Genomic DNA, 20,596 nt, shown 5'->3' with positions numbered 1-20,596 from the left:
CCCGCTTTACGCTACTCTGGGTCCCCACTGGGTTAGGGGCCCCACTGGGTTAGGGGAAGAGAAGGGGAGCTGGAGGAGGCCGCCCTTCCTTCCCTACCCCACCCGCCCGGTCCTCCGCCCCCACCCGCCCGGGTCCCCCGCCTCTCTTCTGGGTGAACGGTGCGTGGCCGCGCGGCGGGCGCTGGCTCTGGCGCTGGGGACGGCGCGGGCGGCGGCGGGGACCGCGGGTGCACAGCGCAGAGCCCGGGTTGGAGCCGCCCGCTTTGCATACGCCGTGGGCGGAGCGGGGGGGGGCGGGCCAATGGGCGGCCGCCTGGCGCGACCCCGCGGGGCGCGATCCGCCCCCCTCGCTCGGGCCCCGGCCCCGCGCCGCGCGCTCTTCACTTCTTGGGGGCTTTTTAAAACAGCGCCACTGGGGTCTTCTCCATGCGGCTCGGGCTATGACAGCCTCCGTGCTCCTCCACCCCCGCTGGATCGAGCCCACCGTCATGTTTCTCTACGACAACGGCGGTGGCTTGGTGGCCGACGAACTCAACAAGAACATGGAAGGGGCGGCGGCGGCGGCGGCGGCGGCGGCAGCGGCGGCGGCGGCCGGGGCCGGGGGCGGGGGCTTCCCCCACCCGGCCGCCGCGGCCGCGGGGGGCAACTTCTCGGTGGCGGCGGCGGCCGCAGCGGCCGCCGCGGCCGCAGCCAACCAGTGCCGCAACCTGATGGCGCATCCGGCGCCCCTGGCGCCCGGCGCCGCCGCTGCCTACAACAGCGCGCCCGGGGAGGCGCCCCCGTCGGCCGCCGCTGCCGCCGCCGCCGCCGCCGCCGCCGCCGCCGCGGCCGCGGCTGCGTCGTCCTCTGGAGGGCCCGGCCCGGCGGGCCCGGCGGGCGCCGAGGCCGCCAAGCAGTGCAGTCCCTGCTCGGCGGCGGCGCAGAGCTCGTCGGGGCCCGCGGCGCTGCCCTACGGCTATTTCGGCAGCGGCTACTACCCGTGTGCCCGCATGGGCCCGCACCCCAACGCCATCAAGTCGTGCGCGCAGCCAGCCTCGGCCGCCGCGGCTGCCGCCGCCTTCGCGGACAAGTACATGGATACGGCCGGCCCGGCGGCCGAGGAGTTCAGCTCCCGCGCCAAGGAGTTCGCCTTCTACCACCAGGGCTACGCGCCCGGGCCTTACCACCACCATCAGCCCGTGCCTGGCTACCTGGATATGCCGGTGGTGCCCGGCCTCGGGGGCCCCGGCGAGTCGCGCCACGAGCCCCTGGGTCTCCCCATGGAAAGCTACCAGCCCTGGGCGCTGCCCAACGGCTGGAACGGCCAAATGTACTGCCCCAAAGAGCAGGCGCAGCCTCCCCACCTCTGGAAGTCCACTCTGCCCGGTAAATGGCGCCCCCTTCTCAACCCCGGTCCTCCGGCTCTGCTCCAGCTTCTCTGCCGCTCGCTCCCGGGTCACCCTCCTGCCCCTCTGCTCTCTCCCTGGCCTGCACCCCTGGGAGCCCGACCCCGGCTGGCTGGCGCGGCCCGCGCTGCCCTTGAGTTGGGCCCACTCCTGGCTCTCTCTGGGTGAGGAGGGATGGTTGGGAAGAAGCTTGTGCGGACCCTGGCTGGCTCCCTTCTCCCTCTGTGCCCCGCCCTCCTTAGCCCTTGACATCGACTTAAGGATGGAAAGTTGACCTGGAAACGGTTTACAAAATTGCCCCTATTCGTTCTCTCAAAAAAGGGCTTCAGTGTAGAAGCATCAAGTGTTGGGGGTTGGGGTATACAGAGAGGAGCCAGGCATAGAAGTGTTATCCCCTGCGTCTGGGGCTAAGGTGTGGGCCGCTGGGCCAGGCGGTCAAGCGAACCCAGCGCGTTGTGTGGACTGGATGGCTCGGCTGGGTGGCCAATGGAGCCATAGGCTATTTCATTTCAGTGCAGGGCTAACCACCCCGCACGACCCACCCCACCGACCCTTCAGGTCTTAGCGGAAGGCTGGATTGTACCCACGCATGGCAAAAGGCAGCTGGGCGATGCAAGGCGGGTGGCTCAGATCGAGCTGTCGCCTGTCCTGGTCTGGGTCTGCTCCCTGTGTAACTTGCCTTCTTCCCTATCTTCCAGACGTGGTTTCTCATCCCTCAGACGCCAGCTCCTACAGGCGAGGGAGAAAGAAGCGGGTCCCTTACACCAAGGTGCAATTAAAAGAACTCGAACGGGAATATGCTACAAACAAATTCATTACCAAGGACAAACGGAGGAGGATATCAGCCACGACAAATCTCTCCGAGCGGCAGGTTACAATCTGGTTCCAGAACAGGAGGGTCAAAGAGAAAAAAGTCATCAACAAACTGAAGACCACTAGTTAATGGATTAAAAGTGGAGCGAGAGAGCAACTTGAAGAAATGCTTCAGAACTCGTTGCTTTGCCCAGATAGAATGAACATAATGCTTAATAATAATAACTGAAGAATGGGAAAGAGAAAGAGAAAGACACTGGCATTTTGCTTTCCTAAGGGAGATCTCTTTCTCCTTGGTGGAATCTACAACTCTTTTAAAACTTTAAGAAAAGGTAAAGACTTCCAGTTCTCCCGCCAACCCCACCAGACCGTTAAATGACAAACTCTAGAGTTGAACGTCAACCCCCAAATATGCAATTTCAGATAAGTTACGCATTTACTGAAATCTTGTAAGTATTTATGTGACCATACTATTTCAGGATACTGTGTTATATGGTAATAATCCAAAACTTGGTTACAAAAGTAAGAGGCTGTTGTAAACATCTGCTTGTCTTTGGGTCGCCATTGACATCTCCTTTGCATGTTAAGTGACTGCTCAGGTAAATCTCGGTGAAATGCCTACCATTGTTGTATATTCTGCAAAACATGTATAGATTGAGAAGGGGAGAGAGGAGAAGGTACTGAAATAATGATCTTGGGCTATTTACAATGAAGGAAGAAAGGGAGAGAGAGCTTTTCTGAGGATCATTTGTCTTGGTAGTAAATACAACCAGCTGAGCCTTTGAGGCTACAAGGGAACCCCAGGTTGGGAACGTCTTTCTGACAATAATTTTAAATTGCTCATAACAAGCATATTTTGTGGCATTTGGATTATATGCTCTGCCTGATACCATTTACTTTCCAAAGGATTTGATAACTTTTCAAAAAAAAATATTTCAAGCATCAGATGTTTCATAGAATTCACTTTGTCAGCTATCCTGAGAGGTCCATCGGGACATGGTGGACTTTGGATTGAACAGAGTTCATGTTTCATTTAAACTGGTATTTCCCCCAGAATTTACTAAACATTTGCTGGAGAATAATTTTGCTTTTTTATTTTTTTAGAAAACTCAGAACGGAAATCCATTCCCCTGAAACATTTAGATGTTTACAATTCTATACTTTGATCTATTAAGGGATTAGTATTTTTTCCTTGTTTATTGTGTTATAAGACTGCATTAGGAAGTTTAAGGATTCATCTTTACAGCACATTTTTAATCAAGCAGTTATTTCCACCAGCACATTCATTTTGTTCACATTCACTATAAAATGCTATCTTGTAAATAAAGACATTCAGCACACTGTGAAAATGTATTTGTGCACCTGCTTTTCAAACATTTCTACTAAAAATAAGAATTAAAAAACCTTAGACCTGTAGATAATGATATAGTGGTATTAATTATGGTAATAAAATAGTCACTGCCATTAAAATCTAAAGGAAATACTCGTTATTTTCCTATACTAAATGTGCACTGCACAGAAAGAAAAAATGGAGCGGGTTTGTCCTATACAAACCAAGGACCATTCTTTTCTATTATTAATTCAGTCTTTTTTTTTTTTCACTACAAATTTTTTAAGCAAAAGGAGAACTCCCTCATAACTAAAATCCTGAAAATTTAGATAAGTGCTTCAAGAAAGCTAAAGCATTAGACATTCTGAGAAGGAGAAAAAAGAAAGGAGGAAGAGATAGTATAAATTCCCAGGCTCACTGTGGAAAATGAAAACCAGTTGTTTAGTATCAGTGATGCCCAGGCTATATCGTATTTTCAAATATGCTGTTGGGTCTGCATGTGTCTGAAAGGGCAGGTTTTGATATTTGTTGAAATGACAGGACTAGGAAAGGCCTTAAACCTTGACCTTGACGAAAAAAGACAATTTGTGACCTTGACTTTTGACAGCTCATGAATTGGCCTCGGCTGGATTAGTAGATCAAGGGCGCCACCTCGCGTTGACAAGCTTCCTTGTAATTCTTCAGCTTCAAGGGAATCAAAAGGTCTTACCTCCTTGACTCCTTGTTTTAGAGATTTAGTACTCATTTCTTTGGCCCCAGATGGAACAAATTTGAATATATGTAAGTTATACATGTGCCTGTATATATGTGAATATATATTATTTGTGTGTATACATGTATACATTTGCATATCAGTGCTTGTGTGTGCTTGTATATATATATATATATATATATATGTATTTGTAGAGTCTGTACAGATCCAATATCACTAATTACTGATGACCCAAGATGTTGTAACTTAAGGTGATTTCTAGAGTTGAGGTACAAAATGTACTTTACATGATGAAGTTTTGCTCCTTTTCTTTAATGGCCAAGTTTGATTTGTCTTCCCAGTGCCCGCTCTGCCTCAGATTTCTGCAGATCTGCTTCAAAGCTGTACGTTTTTGTTACAGTCTAAAAGGTGTTCTTAAATAACCATTCTTTCCTGGCCCTCACCCTCCAAGGTGGTCTACCGTCCTAATTAGAGCTATAGGGGAGTCTATATGGCAAATAAAAAGTTTCAGATGCCTCGCTAACTCTAGAGTTCTAGAGTTACATTTCAGAAACTCAAAGAAACCTCTTAGGAGGTCAGTATGGAGAGCTGAAAGATCTCATATCTACAAAATGACCATATTATGGATGCAGAAGGAGAGTTATCCTGGATCTCTCAGAGCCGATTACTGCTCGTGGGTGGTGTGCAATCTTATACTGCTGTTTGCAAAAACTGCCATTTGATTTGTGGAAGAAATAGACACAATTAATATTAACGATCACCATCAAAACAATAACAATAATACCAAGTATATCTACTACTTGTTGACCCCCCAACAACACATCAGGTGCTGAGTTTAGAGTCATAAATAACACACATGTATGTTTTCTATTTAATATACACACAAGATAATGTGTTTTTGTCAAATCCGTGCTATGCATATATATACATACATATATATATATATATATATATATATATATATATATATATTGAAATGTTGGTGGAACCAGGAGCCTTAGGATGCAGAATTTTGAGATGAGGTTAATTTTATCTTTATGTTAGAGGAAAGTCATTGTGAATTAAAAAACCATATTCATCAATTTATGGAAAACAACATTGGTTGCTGAGAAACCTGGCTGACGGAAACCTCTCCAACCTGGACTTAGAGCTTCTTTACAGACGGAGAATTCTGGAATCTTTAAAGCTGTCTCAGAAACAGCATGGTCTTGAAGCATACGTGTGGGCTGGTCTTGAGACGTGCAATCCAGTTTTGCTGCCCTGAACATGGATTTTGACTCCACTGGTGGAAACAAATGAAAATGATGGTCCAGTTCAAGCGCCCCACATCGTGTTCCACAGCTCTCCCTTTCTAAACAAGTTGCCATCAAGCCAAAGGAACAACTTTCTCCCCAAGATGTTTAAAGTGGTGGAAAATCCCCTCGAAGCTGGATCATACTGTGTGTTTACGAACAGCTCCAAAGGGGACTCTTCTGTTGACGGGGGATATTTTTCTTTAGATGTAAGAAATATTCTGAGCCTCAGGCCTAGGAAGGAGGCCAACAGCCGCTCTGAAGCCCGAATACCGCCCCTTTCACAACCCATCGCAGGAACTCTGGGTAAAGTAGTAGTTTTCTTTCCCCCCACCCCCTTCAATTTTTGAAACTAATGACGGAAGATATTTCAGGGTTTTTTCCCCCCCGTTCTAAATGGTTGGTGATAGTCGACCCTACCTAGCTCCCCTCTTATTTAAAATTCTTATGGATCTACCAGATAACCGAAAGCAAGCATGGATTATGATCCCTAATACCCAAATAGCAATTAGTCTAAACCTTTAGAAAAAAGACATCCAGAAGGACTCCAGCCACCATATAGCAATAATAACACCAGACACCAGGATAGTACAGCTGGATGGATAGCTGATTCAAATGTGTTTTCTTTTTTCCTAAAAGGGAAGCCTCTTGTGAACAAGAAATTGTAAATATGAAAACAGCTAGACACTGTTTTCATCTATTAGCAAAGATTTTGAATCCTGTAATGGCCTGCCCTTTAAAAAACTGTAAATATGGGACTTTAAAAAAAAAAAACAACAACCACTTTTTCCATATGCTCTTAATACTGTCAAATTTATTAAGGTATTTTAAGTGGATGATTGTAAAATGTCACTTTGCATTTAACTACTATTTATGCCTGATGCAGAACTGAAGCCATCCGTTTAAATTGTTAAGAGACACAGAGAGAGAGAGAAGCAATAATTTTTAAAGAAAGGGGAAAAGAAAACTATTCTTTTTTAAAACTCAACCCTAATGGAAGTGCTTTCTGAAAAATTCACGAGTCCGTGAAATTCAGCGGAGGGTGATACGTATGCGTGCGGGGAATGACACAGATTTCACCGCCTAATGTCTGTGCAGATTACACCCTGCTGCGTGTGTTTGGAGGGTCTGGTGAAGATGCGGCTTCTCGCTTCCTCTCTACGGATTCCGGAGTTTCGGAGGGGAGACGGGGGCTGTCCAGCGCTGCTAAGCCCCCCGACCGGGTGGGTTCAGAGGCGCCCTTCCGGATTTGCGGACCTCTACGGAGGAGACGCTAGGGGCTTCCTGATTTATGCGCGTTCCTTTAAAGTTGATCGAATGCGTGTCAGCAGCCCAAGACCTGGTGAATCAGAGAAACGTGCAGCGAGTAGCTCACATCCCAGTTTTCATAAACAACGATGTGGCGTTATCCGAGCGGCCCGGGGAGATTTATGCCTAGGTTTTAGGAACCGCACACAACAATTAAGTTTTCATCGGCTAGGCCGCCGGGTAAATAGCAGCCGGCCTCATTCTTTATGAAAACACCCACTTTCTGATCGGCTGCTTCCATCCTCCAACCTCTACCTAGCACCGCCGAATGCCTGAGAGGTGTCTGCTATTTTTAATTTGATTTCAAAAGGAAGGGGGAAAAAAAACAAAGGAAGGAAGGAAGGAAGAAAGAAAGACGCCGGCACGGAAAAATCCCTCCATGAAAGCAGCTACGGCCTTGTCACAGTTGATTTCATTTCTGCCCGGCTCCGTCGCGCAGCTGAAGAGCCGGGACCCCGGCAGAAAGCATGAGCACGGCCCCTTAGAGACGCTGGAACGTTGGCGGGCGGCGGCGCGGCGGCGCGGGGCTCGGCCCAGGTGCGGGCGTGTGGACGAGCCGCAGAAGCGCCAGCCGCGGACTCGGAGCGCCGCCTGATGTCGCGCCCCCGGGGCAGAGGCGACGCTCCAAATCCTCCCTGCTTCCGAGCGAACCCTCTGCTCAAAATGGAGGCTCCGACCCTGCCAGAGCCGGCCTTGCCTGCAAGGCTTGTGTGTCGCAGGAGGCACGCAGCAGCACGCTTGGCCGAGGTCAGGGCGCTGGACCCCCGAGGCCCGCGCCTAGCGGGCTCCTCCGAGGGCCGGGCACCCGCGCCGGGGAGTCGCCCCGCAGCTGCAGGCTGACGTCACGGTCGCCCGAGAGCGGGGCCTTGGCGGGCCTCTCCAGGCGTGATTTGATGAGGACAAGCCGATTGAAACGAATGTTTTGTGCGGGTGCCCGCTTCTCCGCCCCGCCCCGCCCTCCCCAAGAGAATAATCGGGTATTTAATCTCTCCCGGTCTTAATTCTTGGCAGCGTGGAAGGTGGTTTGCACGGGAAATAAAACTTGACAGGAGCATTTTCTCTAAAAGGGGTTCTGAGGACGGACTGAAAAGAAACCGTGTTTTTTCTCTACCAAATACTTCCGCTTTCTGAGCCCCGGGCCGAGGGGTGGGGTGACATCCGAGGGGAGCGGAGAGCGAGCTGGGCACGCGGGAGCACGCTGTGGACCCGAATCCGGGCCCTCCGAGCAGCCCCGGGTCTCCGCCTGGGCCTGGGCCTGAGCCTGGGCCGGGAAGCGGCCTCCGGCCTCGCTGCGCCCAGCGCCTCTGTGGCTCTGCTCGGCGGTAGGCCCGGCGCCGCCCGCAGCCCGAGGCCAGGACCCCTCTCCCGGGAAGATGGCACCGGCAGGGGCCCGGGTGGCACCCTCAGTAGTACCCTGGCATTGGCTGCGGGCGGCTGGGGTCCAGCGAGAGAAGAGGACGCTGGGGAGGGCCTTGGACCGCTTGGCTTTAGCTCTGAACCTTTTAGCCAAGGGGAGTTGGGGACAAGAGCTCGCAAAGGAGGTGGTGAGAGCACTGCTGGGGGCTTTGTTTCGGCCGCGGGTCTGCGGACACTGCACAAAATGGAGGGGGGATGGAGGTGAGCGGCGCTGCATGCGTGGGTTGTCCAGGCTGCTATTGGGTGGGAGAAGCTGGAGAAAGCAGAATCCCCCTCCCGGCAGCTCAGAGAGCGCCCTCCCCTCGCCGAGCCGCAAAGGTCAAGTCCTCGGCAGGATGGCCGCCTCCACGGTCAGGGCCGCCGGCGGACTCAGGAAGGCCCGGGACCCACACTTGGCCGGCTGCAAGCGGGTTCTGATGGCCTGGACTCGCGGACTGGAGGCGAGGGTTCTTTCCTGGCTACTGAAAAGGAGTTCCCGCAGCCAGATGTGGCCCAGGCTATGTCCCCGTCGAGTCCTGGAAAAGCTGGTCCAGGACACTTCGGAGCCCGCGGAGGCCTAGCCCGGGCGAGAGGCAGCGCCTGCAAGCTCCGGAGAGCGAATGTGGCTGGATCAGAGTTCTGGGCTCCGGCAGAAACAGGGGACCCGCAGGGCCTGTGGGCCAGCAGAGCCAGGAATAGGATAGGGGAGCAAGGACCCTGCTGGGAGCCTCTCTTAAGGTCCTCTAGTCCAGGTCTGCTCCTTGAAGTGCGTGCTGATGCTTTGTGCACTTTGATGCTCTTCTTCTCCTGCCTAAAATCTGTGCCAAGAAGTGAGGTGCACTCTGCCAAAGGTAAAAATCCCTGACTCCCGGGGCCCCCAAACCCACTCACTGTGCTCTGGAGGGGTGGGAGCCTTGCCCTCTGCCCCGTAGCCTGCCTGCACAGGGTCACCCATCAGGCCCAGTGGTAAACAAATAGCTTAGGCAGAGTCAGCCCTGAGCTTAGGCTCCAGGTGAATCAAAGAGGCCCTGTAAAGGATTTCATCTCCCCCCACCCAACACACACACACACACACACACACACCTCCACAGAGGACAGAATAGCTGGGCTTTATACCTAAAGCTGCATGGGTGAAGTAGGGCCTTTGAAGGGACACTAGCTGGAGGAATTGCCCATGAATAGGTATGGTCACAGAACTGCCTGGAAGGGCATGTGGGAGAGACTCCTAGGGTAGCCATGGGCTGGGCATGGGCTCGCTCTTTTTAAGTCTGCAATGTGAACCACGGATTGCTGCCGGAGTAGACGTGAAGGAGCCTGGGGAATTGACCTAGGAGGCAGCTGGAGCTTGGGGCCTTGGAGGCTTCCTGTGGACCACAGCTGTAGGGACAAGACCCTGAGGGCCAGGGCTAGCCTTCTGTTTGGGCCGCCCTCTTTTGTCCACTTTATTGCCGATACCCTCTGCTGGAGAAACCCGTTTGGGCCGAAGTTTCAGGGAGAATAGAAAGCAGATGCTGAGAACCAGGGCTTTGTCCTTGAAAGTTTCCCCTACTCCATTTGTTCCCACTTGATAAGATGAGGGGGGTGATTTTTTTTAAATAATGAACCCACAACAATAAAAGTAAAAATAGTTATTCTCAAAGGAAGTAACTCTCTCCCATCAATTTGGGACCCACTAAACTAAATATAACCAGATTGCTTGAGTGTCTGGGACCCTCAGCTGAGCCCTATGCCCCACTCTTTAGCAACCAGAGGAAGGATGTGGACTTCTTCAGATGTTTAGGGACCTTGGAAGATTGAACCTGTGAGTCAGATGAGAACCAACTGTAAGGTCAAGTTCAAGGCATTACCTGTTCTTGTGCTATAGGCAACGGTAGAAGAGCTTGTGGACAGGCGGGTGCCTTGCCAAGGCAAGGAGAGAAGTTAACTGCTGCCTCCACCTACTAGTGATAGAGAGGGTCTCCGAATATTTCATGGCAGCCTCAGTGCCACCTCTGGACAACACCTCGAAATGTGATACAGATTGGCCAAAATCTGCCGATAAACTGTTTCCTGAGAACAAATCCTGGGAGATCCCCTGGGCTTCCCCAGACAACCCATTATCCAGAATCACCATGGAGGACAACGCACCTCCAGACACCTCCCATTTAGAAGGAGACGGCCCTCAAATAAAAGCCTGGCCTCCAAACCCAGGAGGGGCTCAGTGGCTGTTTCTACACTGGGCCACCAGTTGGCTTTTGCACCTGTATGCAGTGTGGTCACTGGGGTTGAAATAGTCTTCTGTGTAGCTTTTCTAGAAATAAGTGTGACGTTTTAGGGACCGAGGTAGCTAGGGGCTCAGTACAACAAGAAAAGGCAAACAGTTTTGGTGCCCTAAGTGATCCATAGGTAAATGACTGTAGATCTTTGCGAGTGAGGTTTGGTCTGTCAAGTGGGCCGGACCCCTCCCAGGCTAGCTGCCATCCTGGAGCTAGGTCCCAAGAAGAGGAGGAAATATTGATGAGAGAAGGAAAGAAAAATAACACGGTAGAGCCTTGGAATGGAGTGTTCGGAAGAATGAGGTAAGAGATCTAGTTCAGATCCCTGGTGAAGTCCTAAACTTGGGTGGGGGGTGGTCAGGAACCTAACAGCCCCCTTTTCTGTGCTTGAGTGTTGGGTGCCCTCCCATGGCACTTCAGTTCTTGCTCGGCCTAGGAGGGGCATCAGAAAAGGCCGGAGGCTGGAGAAGGGGAGACTCCGCTGGAAAGAGGATGGGGAGACAGGCAAACAGGAGCTGCAGGGAGACAGGACCAGCTAGGGAGGGAATATGGTGAGCGAGCAGCCTGGTATTGGCATTCCCACTATTGGCTACTTGCCGAGGGGCTTGACTTGCCTGAAGGGGCTGAAGTGCAGGCACTGGGGACTTCAGATTCTCAGATTTGGAGGTCAGTGAGCTGGCCTCAGTGCCCAAGCTAGCACTAAGGGGAAAAGAGGGCACCCTAGCAGCAGCGGCACTTGGGGTTGGGAACCCCAGAGTCTAGAGTTGCTCCCTGCCCACTGTTCTATTCTCCCTTTGAGTGAACAGGTGTTCAGCTGCCTATCAAGTGACAGTCCTTTCGGCTCATGCCCCTCAAATGGCTGTGCTGCAGACATCCCCAGCATGACAACCCCCCCCCCTCACCGGTGAAAGAGCCTCACGTTGCCCTGGTGCGCACCGACTGCACCAAAGCTACCTGGCCCGGGCGCCTGGCGCCACCAGCAGGCACCCTTCGGCTGCAAAAAGAAGTGGAGGGAGGCGGCAGTGCTGGGCAGAAGCACCTGGACACAATTTATTCCAGTATCCTGCCTGGGGAGGTGGGTGGAGTGTAGGACGCAGGAATCATTTGCACCAAGATGCATTCAGCCCCAGCAGGAGGATCCGGGAGGTGCTGCCGAACCCCTCAACCCCCACCCCCCACCCCCCCACATTTAAGGCCAAATCACACGGAGCCTTGCAAAGGCTCGGTCTGCTTTGCTGAGCAAATCGCCTCGTTAGCCGTTTCCGCCTGACCACGCTGACGCGGGGGCGCCAGCCTTCTCCTCTCCGGGTGGCCATCTCCAAACGCGGCTTGGGGAACGAAAGGGCCCGGCCCTGCGAGGGCTGCCTAGACCTTGAAGTTTGGAAAAACAACAAGAAGAGATTGAAACGGCTCCCTCCCTTCTCCGCAGACACACACGCACCGTCAGGCCGCCGCCACTTCCTGCCTTTGTTTTTCTTCCTCCAAAACATTTTTGGCCTTTCGCATTAGCTGCCGTGGGGCTCTGGGTTGAGGATAAAAGGAAATACATGCTGAAGATTGCTGTCTGGAGATGGCTCCGCTTTGTGGAGCTCCTGAGAAAGAACAGCTCGTGGGAAACCAGTCAGCAGGGGCCAATGTCACAGCCTCATCCGCTCGATCTCTTTAAGAAATACAACTCGGACTTGGCATTCCAGGTGGCCTTAGCACCCGTCAGGTCTTCCCCTGAGCAGGGTGGGCTCAGTTCGGGTGTAGGGCCTCCTGCAAAGCGGAAGAGTCAGTTAGGCTCAAAGCAAAGTCAAAACCAAGTACCTGCAGCTGTGCCTCCCCTGCTTGCCCAGATTTGGTCTGATGCTCCAATCTGCGCCCACCCCCAACTATTCCCTCCCACCCCCGCAAACATTCACACTGCCAGTGTATTCTGGGCAAGAGGGGCAGGAGCCGGCGAAGCTGGGAAAAGTCCGAAGCCTTGGGGATCTGAGCACCCCCTCCTGTCGCTGCTGGGGAAGTAAAAACATTCGCCACTCCAGGCATTTTCTCTTCTCCTGGCATCAAAAGCCTTTCCCCTCATCCATTTTTGCTGCAGCACCCCAACATACCCTCTTCCGGGCTGTGTGTCCCTCCCGGCACCCCGCATCGGTACAGCCTTCTTGAATTACCCCGCCAACTGCTTTGGGAGAGCCTTCCTCCATCCCAGCCTCTTCTCGGAAATTTGCCTTTGTCTCCTACAGATACCCGTGGGATCCAGACCTGCTGGCACCCTCTCGGCTTGGCTCTCGGGGACACGGGAGGCACTGATTACGCAGAACGGTGTATATCCCCATACTGACCTTTCTGCCGGTACCCCCTCTCCCTGGCACTAAGGGGAAAGCCGATCTAATTAGGAGAGGGGCTGCGTGCAGCTGGGGGAGGTAGCCTGGCGTCCCCGGCTGGCGGGCCACCGCAGCCGGTCTGCTCAGGCACAAGCTGAAGTTGACTGCCAAAACTGCTATAAAACCCCAGGTCTGTCTAGAACTGTTTTCGGTTCTCCTAGACGCCCCCGGGTTCAATTATAGTCTTAAAAGCCCTAATACAAGTGCAAGAATTTGTTTGCCTTCACCCAGGGGCGGGGCAAGCCCTGAAATGGTGGTGCCTTTGTTATAGCAAAGTCACTGAAACCCCTCAAGCATTCCTTTTGTTCGAGGGTCGGGGTGGCGGGGGACTGGGTGGGCTACCGGGAGATAGTTTCAGAGAGCCAAAATCAAGTCCGGGAACGGCTCAAACACTACTGTTCGCAAACCTCTCCTTCTCCCTTTTATATTCTGTCTCCAAGAAAGAGATGCTGTGGAGAAATAAATATTTTGCCTTGTTGGTCACTGCTGGAAATCGAAGTTTTTTCGCTGCAGGGCAATCCCGTAACTGCGATTCCCAGCTTTAGGAGGTCTCAAGCTGCCTTTCCCCAATAACCTTCCTTCCCACCAGACCTCACTCACACCACTGCTGCCCTCTGCCCAGTGCACAAGCCACAGTGGACAAATATGTCAAGCTGAAGATGCACAAATAATTTCAAGTTCAACTCTTAGGGATTCAAGGGGTATGAAAGTTCTTGCAGCAAATCCTGAATAAAGAGTTCATTAAACCAATGTGTCCGACTAGTTTGATTTGTGATAAGCAACCCTTGTAAAGGAAGGGGGTAGGAGCCACATAAACATTAATGCCAATAAATTAGTTTACTCCACTGCAGAGTAATTACTCGATATTATTGATATTTACAGCAGGTATTCAAATGCAACGGTGGGCCATCATTTGGAGAAAACACATAATGAGAATAGTTCTTTTCCAGTGCAATACATGATTAGATTTGTTATTGAGTCAGTTACAGTCAGCTCAGCAATAAATAAATAAATCGATGTTGACACTTAAATACCAAAGATCTTAGAGTTTATACTCTAAATCTCCCCGAGATATATAAATACCTTCAGCTATTTCCTGGATGGGGAAAGGGAAAAGGTTATCCTTTTTCATTTTTCAACTTTGCTTCAGCGGCATCCAGCTCCTTCCAAGAAGATAGGTGTGGGGAGGCCCCAGGGCTGGGCCCCTCCCAGCTGCGGTCCTGCCTGGCAGCCCTATGCCCTCTTTCACTTCTCCCAAACGTTGATAATTCAATCCTGCAGGATGGCAAGCATTTTTCACCATCTTAATTTTTTTCTTTCTTTTTCCCAAGAGAGCTAAGACTCCTACTAGCAGCTATGGCCCCTGTCTCTACCTTGGGCTCCAATCTAGCCTTTCCGAGGCGTTCTTGTCACCCCCGGTCCTGCGAGTTTGGGAAGCAGCGCTCTTTCCTCTGGCATTGTGTTTCTTCTGTGGGATGAGTAGCAGAAAAGGCGCCGGGCCTTCTGAGTTTCTCCCTGCACATCACTGGCTCTCACGCTTCGCCAGGAAGGAGAGGAAGCATGTTACCCTTTTCTCAGCCACGGCTCCCTGTCCCTAGCCTCTCCTCACTGCCCCCACTCAGCTCTGAAGCTCCGCTGGCAGCCTGCTGAGCCCGCGGAAGGTGCAGCATACCCAGGAAAACGCTCCTCGGCTGTCAGCGCCCCTAAAGCAGCCCAAGGCTCGCCTCAACCGCACGGCTTCCCGGGTCCTCAGCTCCATGAGACCAGGCAGGCGGGCGGACCCGTGCACCGTGGCGCAGCCCCCACAGCCCCCGGCTCTGCCGGGCGACTCCGAACCCCGGCAGGCAGCGGGGAGGAGGGGGTGGGGGGTTCTTTAAGGGCAGGGGGTGGAGTGAGGAGGCCGGCGGGGAGAATGAAGTGGAGGTGGATCCCGGGTAAGACGAAGGCCCTTCCGGGACCTGCAGATGCCTGACAAACCGCGGGGGAAGCCGCCCTGGTTGTTGGCGGTTTAGGGACGGAAGGCACTAAAGCGCTTCGGAAGTGACCATGAATGCGAGCGTGTAATCAAGTCACCGTGCAAATCGGGCAAGCCACGAGGCAGGCACATCCACGGCTGCGAACCCTGGCCCCGAAGGGGGTCCGGCCAGAGTCGGAGGCAGAGGTGGTTTCCAGAGCAAGCCTGTGGGAGGGGGATAGCGAAGAAGGAGGTGCGAACGCGAGCCTCCAGGAGAATAGATTCCAGGACCGCGCACGGGCCACGCAGCGACGAGCTCCCACCCGGCCACCCCCAGCCTGGGGCATCCCTCACCCGGGGAGTGATGGGTGGCAGGAGTTGAGCTCTCTCACCGCCCTCGGCGCACTTGAGGGCCAGGACCGTGCAGCTGAGCACAAGCGAGTGGCATGGGACGCACCCCAGCCTCGCCGCGCGCCGGGAGGCCCCCCAGCCAACATGAGTTACACCGGCGATTACGTGCTTTCGGTGAGAACACCGAGTGACGATCTGTTGCTTCCCCTGAGGTGGCTACAAAGAAAGGAAGCCGGGGAGGGAGGGGAGGGGGGGAAAGGAAAGGGGAAAAAAAAAAAAAAAAAAGGCCCGGACCAGCTCGCAGCTTGTCAATTTCAACATCGGGTCACATGACCAGCACCTCCCTGCTAAGGATGGGGATAGATTTCCACGTCAGCTTACGTCTCCAAATTTCTACTTCACGGATCCGCTTCAAAGAGGCAGCTGCAGTGGAGAATCATGTTAAGCTCGGCTACTGCGGAGAGCCCAAGGTAGCCCAATGATGGATTTTGATGAGCGTGGTCCCTGCTCCTCTAACATGTATTTGCCAAGTTGTACTTACTACGTCTCGGGTCCAGATTTCTCCAGCCTCCCTTCTTTTCTGCCCCAGACCCCGTCTTCGCGCCCAATGACATACTCCTACTCTTCCAACCTGCCCCAGGTCCAACCCGTACGCGAAGTGACCTTCAGAGAGTACGCCATTGAGCCCGCCACTAAATGGCACCCCCGCGGCAATCTGGCTCACTGCTACTCCGCGGAGGAGCTCGTGCACAGAGACTGCCTGCAGGCGCCCAGCGCGGCCGGCGTGCCTGGCGACGTGCTGGCCAAGAGCTCGGCCAACGTCTACCACCACCCCACCCCCGCCGTCTCGTCCAATTTCTATAGCACCGTGGGCAGGAACGGCGTTCTGCCACAGGCTTTCGACCAGTTTTTCGAGACGGCCTACGGCACCCCGGAAAACCTCGCCTCCTCCGACTACCCCGGGGACAAGAGCGCCGAGAAAGGGCCCCCGGCGGCCGCAGCGACCTCCGCGGCGGCGGCGGCGGCGGCGGCGGCGGCGGCAGCGGCAGCGGCCACGGGCACGGGCACGCCGGCAACTTCAAGTTCGGACGGCGGCGGCGGCGGCGGCGGCGGCTGCCGGGAGGCGGCGGCGGCAGCGGCGGAGGAGAAGGAGCGGCGACGGCGCCCTGACAGCAGCAGCAGCCCCGAGTCGTCTTCCGGCCACACTGAGGACAAGGCCAGCGGCTCCAGTACGTATAAAGGCAAGCGCCCTGCGCTTTATGAAAGGGGAGTTGGAAATCTAGCGCAGCACCGCTGTTAAATTTTTATATGCTGTTTTATAAGCATATAAGGTTTATGAAGGGCCTTTAGGTTTCCCCCAACAAAACTTTGTTATAAAAGGCGGGATCACGTGGCGAGTGCTGAAATTGGCCGTGAAATACCCACCGGCCAAGGCATGCCTGCAAAAAAAAAAAAAAAAAAAAAAAAAAAAAAAAACACACACACACACACACACACAACACACACACACACACACACACACACACACACACACAACTCCCTTTTCCCCTTTTTTCCCTTCTCAGTCCCAAGCCCGGCAGCTCGACCCCGCTCAGGGCCAGATCGGGCTGGGGAGCCGGAGGTGGGCGCCTGTAAATTCCCCCTGCAAAGGCTCCGGGAGCCTTTGATAGCGAGGTAATCCGGAGATTTTTATAAAAGCCATGTGTTGCGCCGGGACTCCAGTCCCAGCCGGGATTCAAAGGCATCCCTGTTTAACGACGGCGCTAGGAGCGTGTTTCACAGATAAAATAGCCCGCTGTAGCTCGAGCAACACATTAAAAGGAACAAATTAAGCCAAAGTTGGCCTTTTTATCCAAAAGGAAGCCATTTTCCTCTGGCGCGGTGGCAATTACGTGCCGCCTTCTGTCCAACTGCATGTAACTAACAATTGTTATTCAATCTGTCAAAAGCGGGTTTTTCCTTTCCGTCCTGTGAAGTTTTATTGAAAAGGGGAGCAAGTGAAGCCTGCGGGCAGCTTTTGGGAAGCCCCTGTTCCCTCCACCCTATCTAAATCAGCACCCCTGCCCTGCTGGGGACCTGGGTGGCTCTGTGGCCTTGGTGCTCAGGGAAGGCCCAGGGTAGGGGGCTTCCGCTGCCACCCCCTCACCTCGTGGAAGCCAGGAGGCTGGTCCAGGAGGCAGGAGTTGGTGGCCAGAACGCAGGCTGACAAAGACCCGGCAGCTGACTCGGATGCTAACAAGGGCCGAGTCGGGGCCGCAGCCGGGAAAGACTGGGGCTGGGGCCGACTTTACTGCCTCAGGAACCAGCAGCCCAGGTGCTTGAAGGTGAAATGTCCGCGGGCGGCTGTTTGTTTAGTCTGGCGGGGCTGGAGGCAGCCGGCAACCCCCACTCGGCAGCTTTGAAAGCCGCCTCTGCGGCACAAACTAGCCTGTTGCTGTAAGGAACCCTCCTTTCTGCTCTGGGGGCAGCGTGAGCAGCTTCCCTGGGGGCCTATCTAGGAAGCTGGCTTTTATCTGGGGCTGAGTCTCCGCCTGCAGCCTGTCCCCAGCTGGCAGTAGGAGTCTGAAGGCAGGGGACTGAGGAGACCTTGATGGGGTTTGCACAGGGCCAGTCCCTTGGGCCAGCCCTTTTCCTCCACTCGGGGCTCAAGGACGGACTGCAGCCCCCATACCTGACTCACTCCCTGCGTCTTTCTCCCTCCACAGGTGGCCAACGCACCAGAAAAAAGCGCTGCCCCTATACCAAGTACCAGATCCGGGAGCTGGAGCGGGAATTCTTCTTCAGTGTGTACATCAACAAAGAGAAGCGCCTGCAGCTGTCTCGCATGCTCAACCTCACTGACCGTCAAGTCAAAATCTGGTTTCAGAACAGGAGAATGAAGGAAAAAAAAATTAACAGAGACCGTTTACAGTACTACTCGGCCAACCCGCTCCTCTAAGGCTCCAGCCTGCTGGAATTGGGTGGGGGGTTTCATACACGTGAGATTATGTGCAGATTTTGCCCTTGACAAGGTCAAGGCACGTGGTGACTTTCGAAGAAAAGAGATGTGCAAAAGAGAGGAGGCTACACGGAGACAGCCTCTAAGGAGGCGGCCCGGGACTCTCTTGGGCATCTGTGGTTAAGATTCCTAACAAAAATTGGATTTGGAGAGTTGTGCATCAACTAGAATAAATGGTTTGGGACCCCTGGTGGTTCATTCTTAGAGACTGTGGAGCTTTGGGCTGGGTGTGGTCTCCATCAGGACTGGGCCCCCTGCCAAGCGCCCTGGAGAACGACCTGGGCCCAGGACCCTCCACATGGAGCCTGCCCACCCCCAGGACCCCTGCGTCAAGAAGCTATTCTGTCTTTAAACACAGTTCAGCTTGGGGACAGGAACAGGAGGAAGGGGGGAGGATTCCTAGATGTTCCGAGTGGGGCTGCTTTCCAAAGCCAATGTGAAAGACGGCGGCTGGACTAAAAGGTGACTGTGAGGTGGGAGAGGGCTGCTGATCCTGGAGGGGGAAAAAAATCTATTCCAGGTGGCATTAGCAGCTCTCCACCCCTCCTAGCCACTCAATGCACTGTCTGAGGCCTGGGCTTCTAGCAGTTGTCTCCTGCAGCCCACCTAGTTTTTCCTACCGGTGAGGGTTTTCTTCCTGGCCTGCCACTCAGGCCTAAAGCCTGGTCACAGAGCAGACCTTTCCCGAGGTGGAAAACATCAAAAAGCTAAGAGGCTGCATCCAGGCCGCTGGCCCCAAGATCTCTGCAGGAAATGCCTGTGGAGTGCGGCAGCCTGGCAAAGTTTCCACCACACTTAATTGAGGCTTGGATTTGCTCAGCGACACAGTGGGCCGGGCCAGCGGTCCCCAGCTATGAGGGGCTTGAGTCCCCAAAATACCCAGTTCTGGCACCGCACTCTGCCCTTCGCCGCCCCAGAACTGAGCTTGGAAGCTTCCGGCAACCTTCCAAGAGCTCAAGGGAGTTTGGAATTATTTTAAAAAATAAATATTATATTATATATATATATATATTTCCCTGCAGGAACCAAAGCGAATTTTAAAAGATGCAACGTAGAGGGGGGAAAAGATGATGAAGAGAATATTTAAAGGCTCTATCTGTTTACAGTGTTCCACGATTAAACTCACTCACTGCTAAAAATATTTGAATGTACGCTTCATACAGGGATGGTGTTCAAAAGACTTGTAAATAAAAGAACCATAACCTATTTTGTTTGAATACTTTTTAAATTTTGCCATTCGTTGACTTCCTTGGGGGATTGGAGGGGCGGGAAGGGTATTGGGAATGATCTTTTTGATTTCTTGGAATGTTCGGACAGCATAGGGGTAAGCTCTAAGGTAGTCTGGCCCTACAGGCTCTGGGGACCTCAGCTGAGAAAGCCAGGTACCCTCCCATTGAATCTCCTCTGCCTCCCTGTTTTAAGAAGTGTTTGGTGGCTCTGTTTGTAATGGGAGTGTTGGCCTGTCCTCCGTTCTCACCCACCATGTATGTCGCAGCATGTACACAGGCGACAGGGCACAAGGAAAATAAAGACTGTGGAAACTTGAGTATTGGGTCCTGGTGTGACAGTCCTCTTCCTGTTTGCCTTTTACTGCCAAATGTTTGCCCCCCCACCCCCACCCCCAAAAAGGGGCAAGTTATCAGGCCCCTGCAGGGGTGGGGAGGTGACTTAGTCGGGATTTAACTCCACTGGAAGCCAGGCTTGGGAAGCCAAGGTGGCTGGCCAGGTCCTTTTGGGAAGGGTGGGGGGCGGGGTCCCAGGAATGGAGTATCTCAGGACCTGGAATTGGGGGTTTCATCCTTTCAGACTGGAGAGAGGCTTGGGAGAAAGCCCTGGGCTTTGAAGTGGCTGATTAGTTTGATCCCAAGCTGGGTTTGCTCACCTCAGGACTAGGAGGCCTGAAGTAGAAGCACTGTAGGGTGCCCTGGGGATCTCCTTAGGAAGACAGAGACTGGTCTGGGTACAAAGAGTAGACTCTCAGGAGCCTCTATGGGCACTTTGTCCCAAGCTCCCAGCTGAGGCTGCCTTTTCCCTTTGGGGAAAGAAAGATGCCGGTTTCCTCTTTGTTTCCTGCCTTTGAACTTCTGCCTTAAATTTGGACATCACCCATAACCTTGAGGGGCAGAGCGGAAAGGCCAGAGCCTTTTGTTGCCCACCCCCCACCTCTACCCCCACCCTCTCCCTAGCCACCCAGGCAGGGCCAGAACTGCAGAGAAGGTGGAATTTGGAGAGAGGCCTCAGACCCCAGACCGCGCTTTGTTTATTTGTTTGTGTGTTTGTCTAACTGGCGCGACTGGGGAAATCGAGCTCAAAAGGGAATGGGACAGACCCCCTAGATGAATGTCTAGGTTGATGAACAGACACGGAGGTGAACAACGACTCTCCTGGGGGGCAGTGAGGGGTGGGCAGGGAAACCCAGGGTTTAAGGAAAGAC

At 53.5% G+C, this 20,596-nt stretch overlaps 2 protein-coding genes and 1 long non-coding RNA gene across 4 annotated transcripts; 2 read left to right on the top strand and 1 right to left on the bottom strand.

The window, feature by feature from the left end:
• The first annotated feature begins 350 nt into the window (after positions 1 to 350).
• Positions 351 to 4,763, top strand: HOXA13 (homeobox A13). The gene is made up of 2 exons (XM_019825059.3): positions 351 to 1,365; positions 2,084 to 4,763. The coding sequence occupies exons 1-2, from the start codon at positions 441 to 443 to the stop codon at positions 2,326 to 2,328; spliced, it is 1,170 nt and encodes a 389-aa protein (XP_019680618.2). The 5' UTR covers positions 351 to 440; the 3' UTR covers positions 2,329 to 4,763.
• A 6,750-nt stretch (positions 4,764 to 11,513) lies between these two features.
• Positions 11,514 to 15,476, bottom strand: LOC111559519. Of its 2 annotated transcripts, XR_006594305.1 has the most exons (3): positions 14,233 to 15,476; positions 13,943 to 14,134; positions 11,514 to 12,248 (listed from the first exon to the last, which is right to left on the bottom strand). It is a non-coding gene; the product is annotated as an uncharacterized LOC111559519 (long non-coding RNA). The 2 variants fall into 2 exon arrangements; XR_006594306.1 differs by having other exon boundaries at positions 13,943 to 15,476.
• A 4-nt stretch (positions 15,477 to 15,480) lies between these two features.
• HOXA11 (homeobox A11) lies at positions 15,481 to 19,368 on the top strand. The gene is made up of 2 exons (XM_023250456.2): positions 15,481 to 16,393; positions 17,870 to 19,368. Exons 1-2 carry the CDS (start codon positions 15,643 to 15,645, stop codon positions 18,100 to 18,102), a joined length of 984 nt encoding a protein of 327 aa, XP_023106224.1. The 5' UTR covers positions 15,481 to 15,642; the 3' UTR covers positions 18,103 to 19,368.
• Positions 19,369 to 20,596: the final 1,228 nt, after the last annotated feature.

This window comes from Felis catus, chromosome A2 (assembly GCF_018350175.1).
Source record: "Felis catus isolate Fca126 chromosome A2, F.catus_Fca126_mat1.0, whole genome shotgun sequence".
Taxonomy (NCBI): domain Eukaryota; kingdom Metazoa; phylum Chordata; class Mammalia; order Carnivora; family Felidae; genus Felis; species Felis catus.
This window is presented reverse-complemented; position numbering and strand designations above follow the sequence as displayed.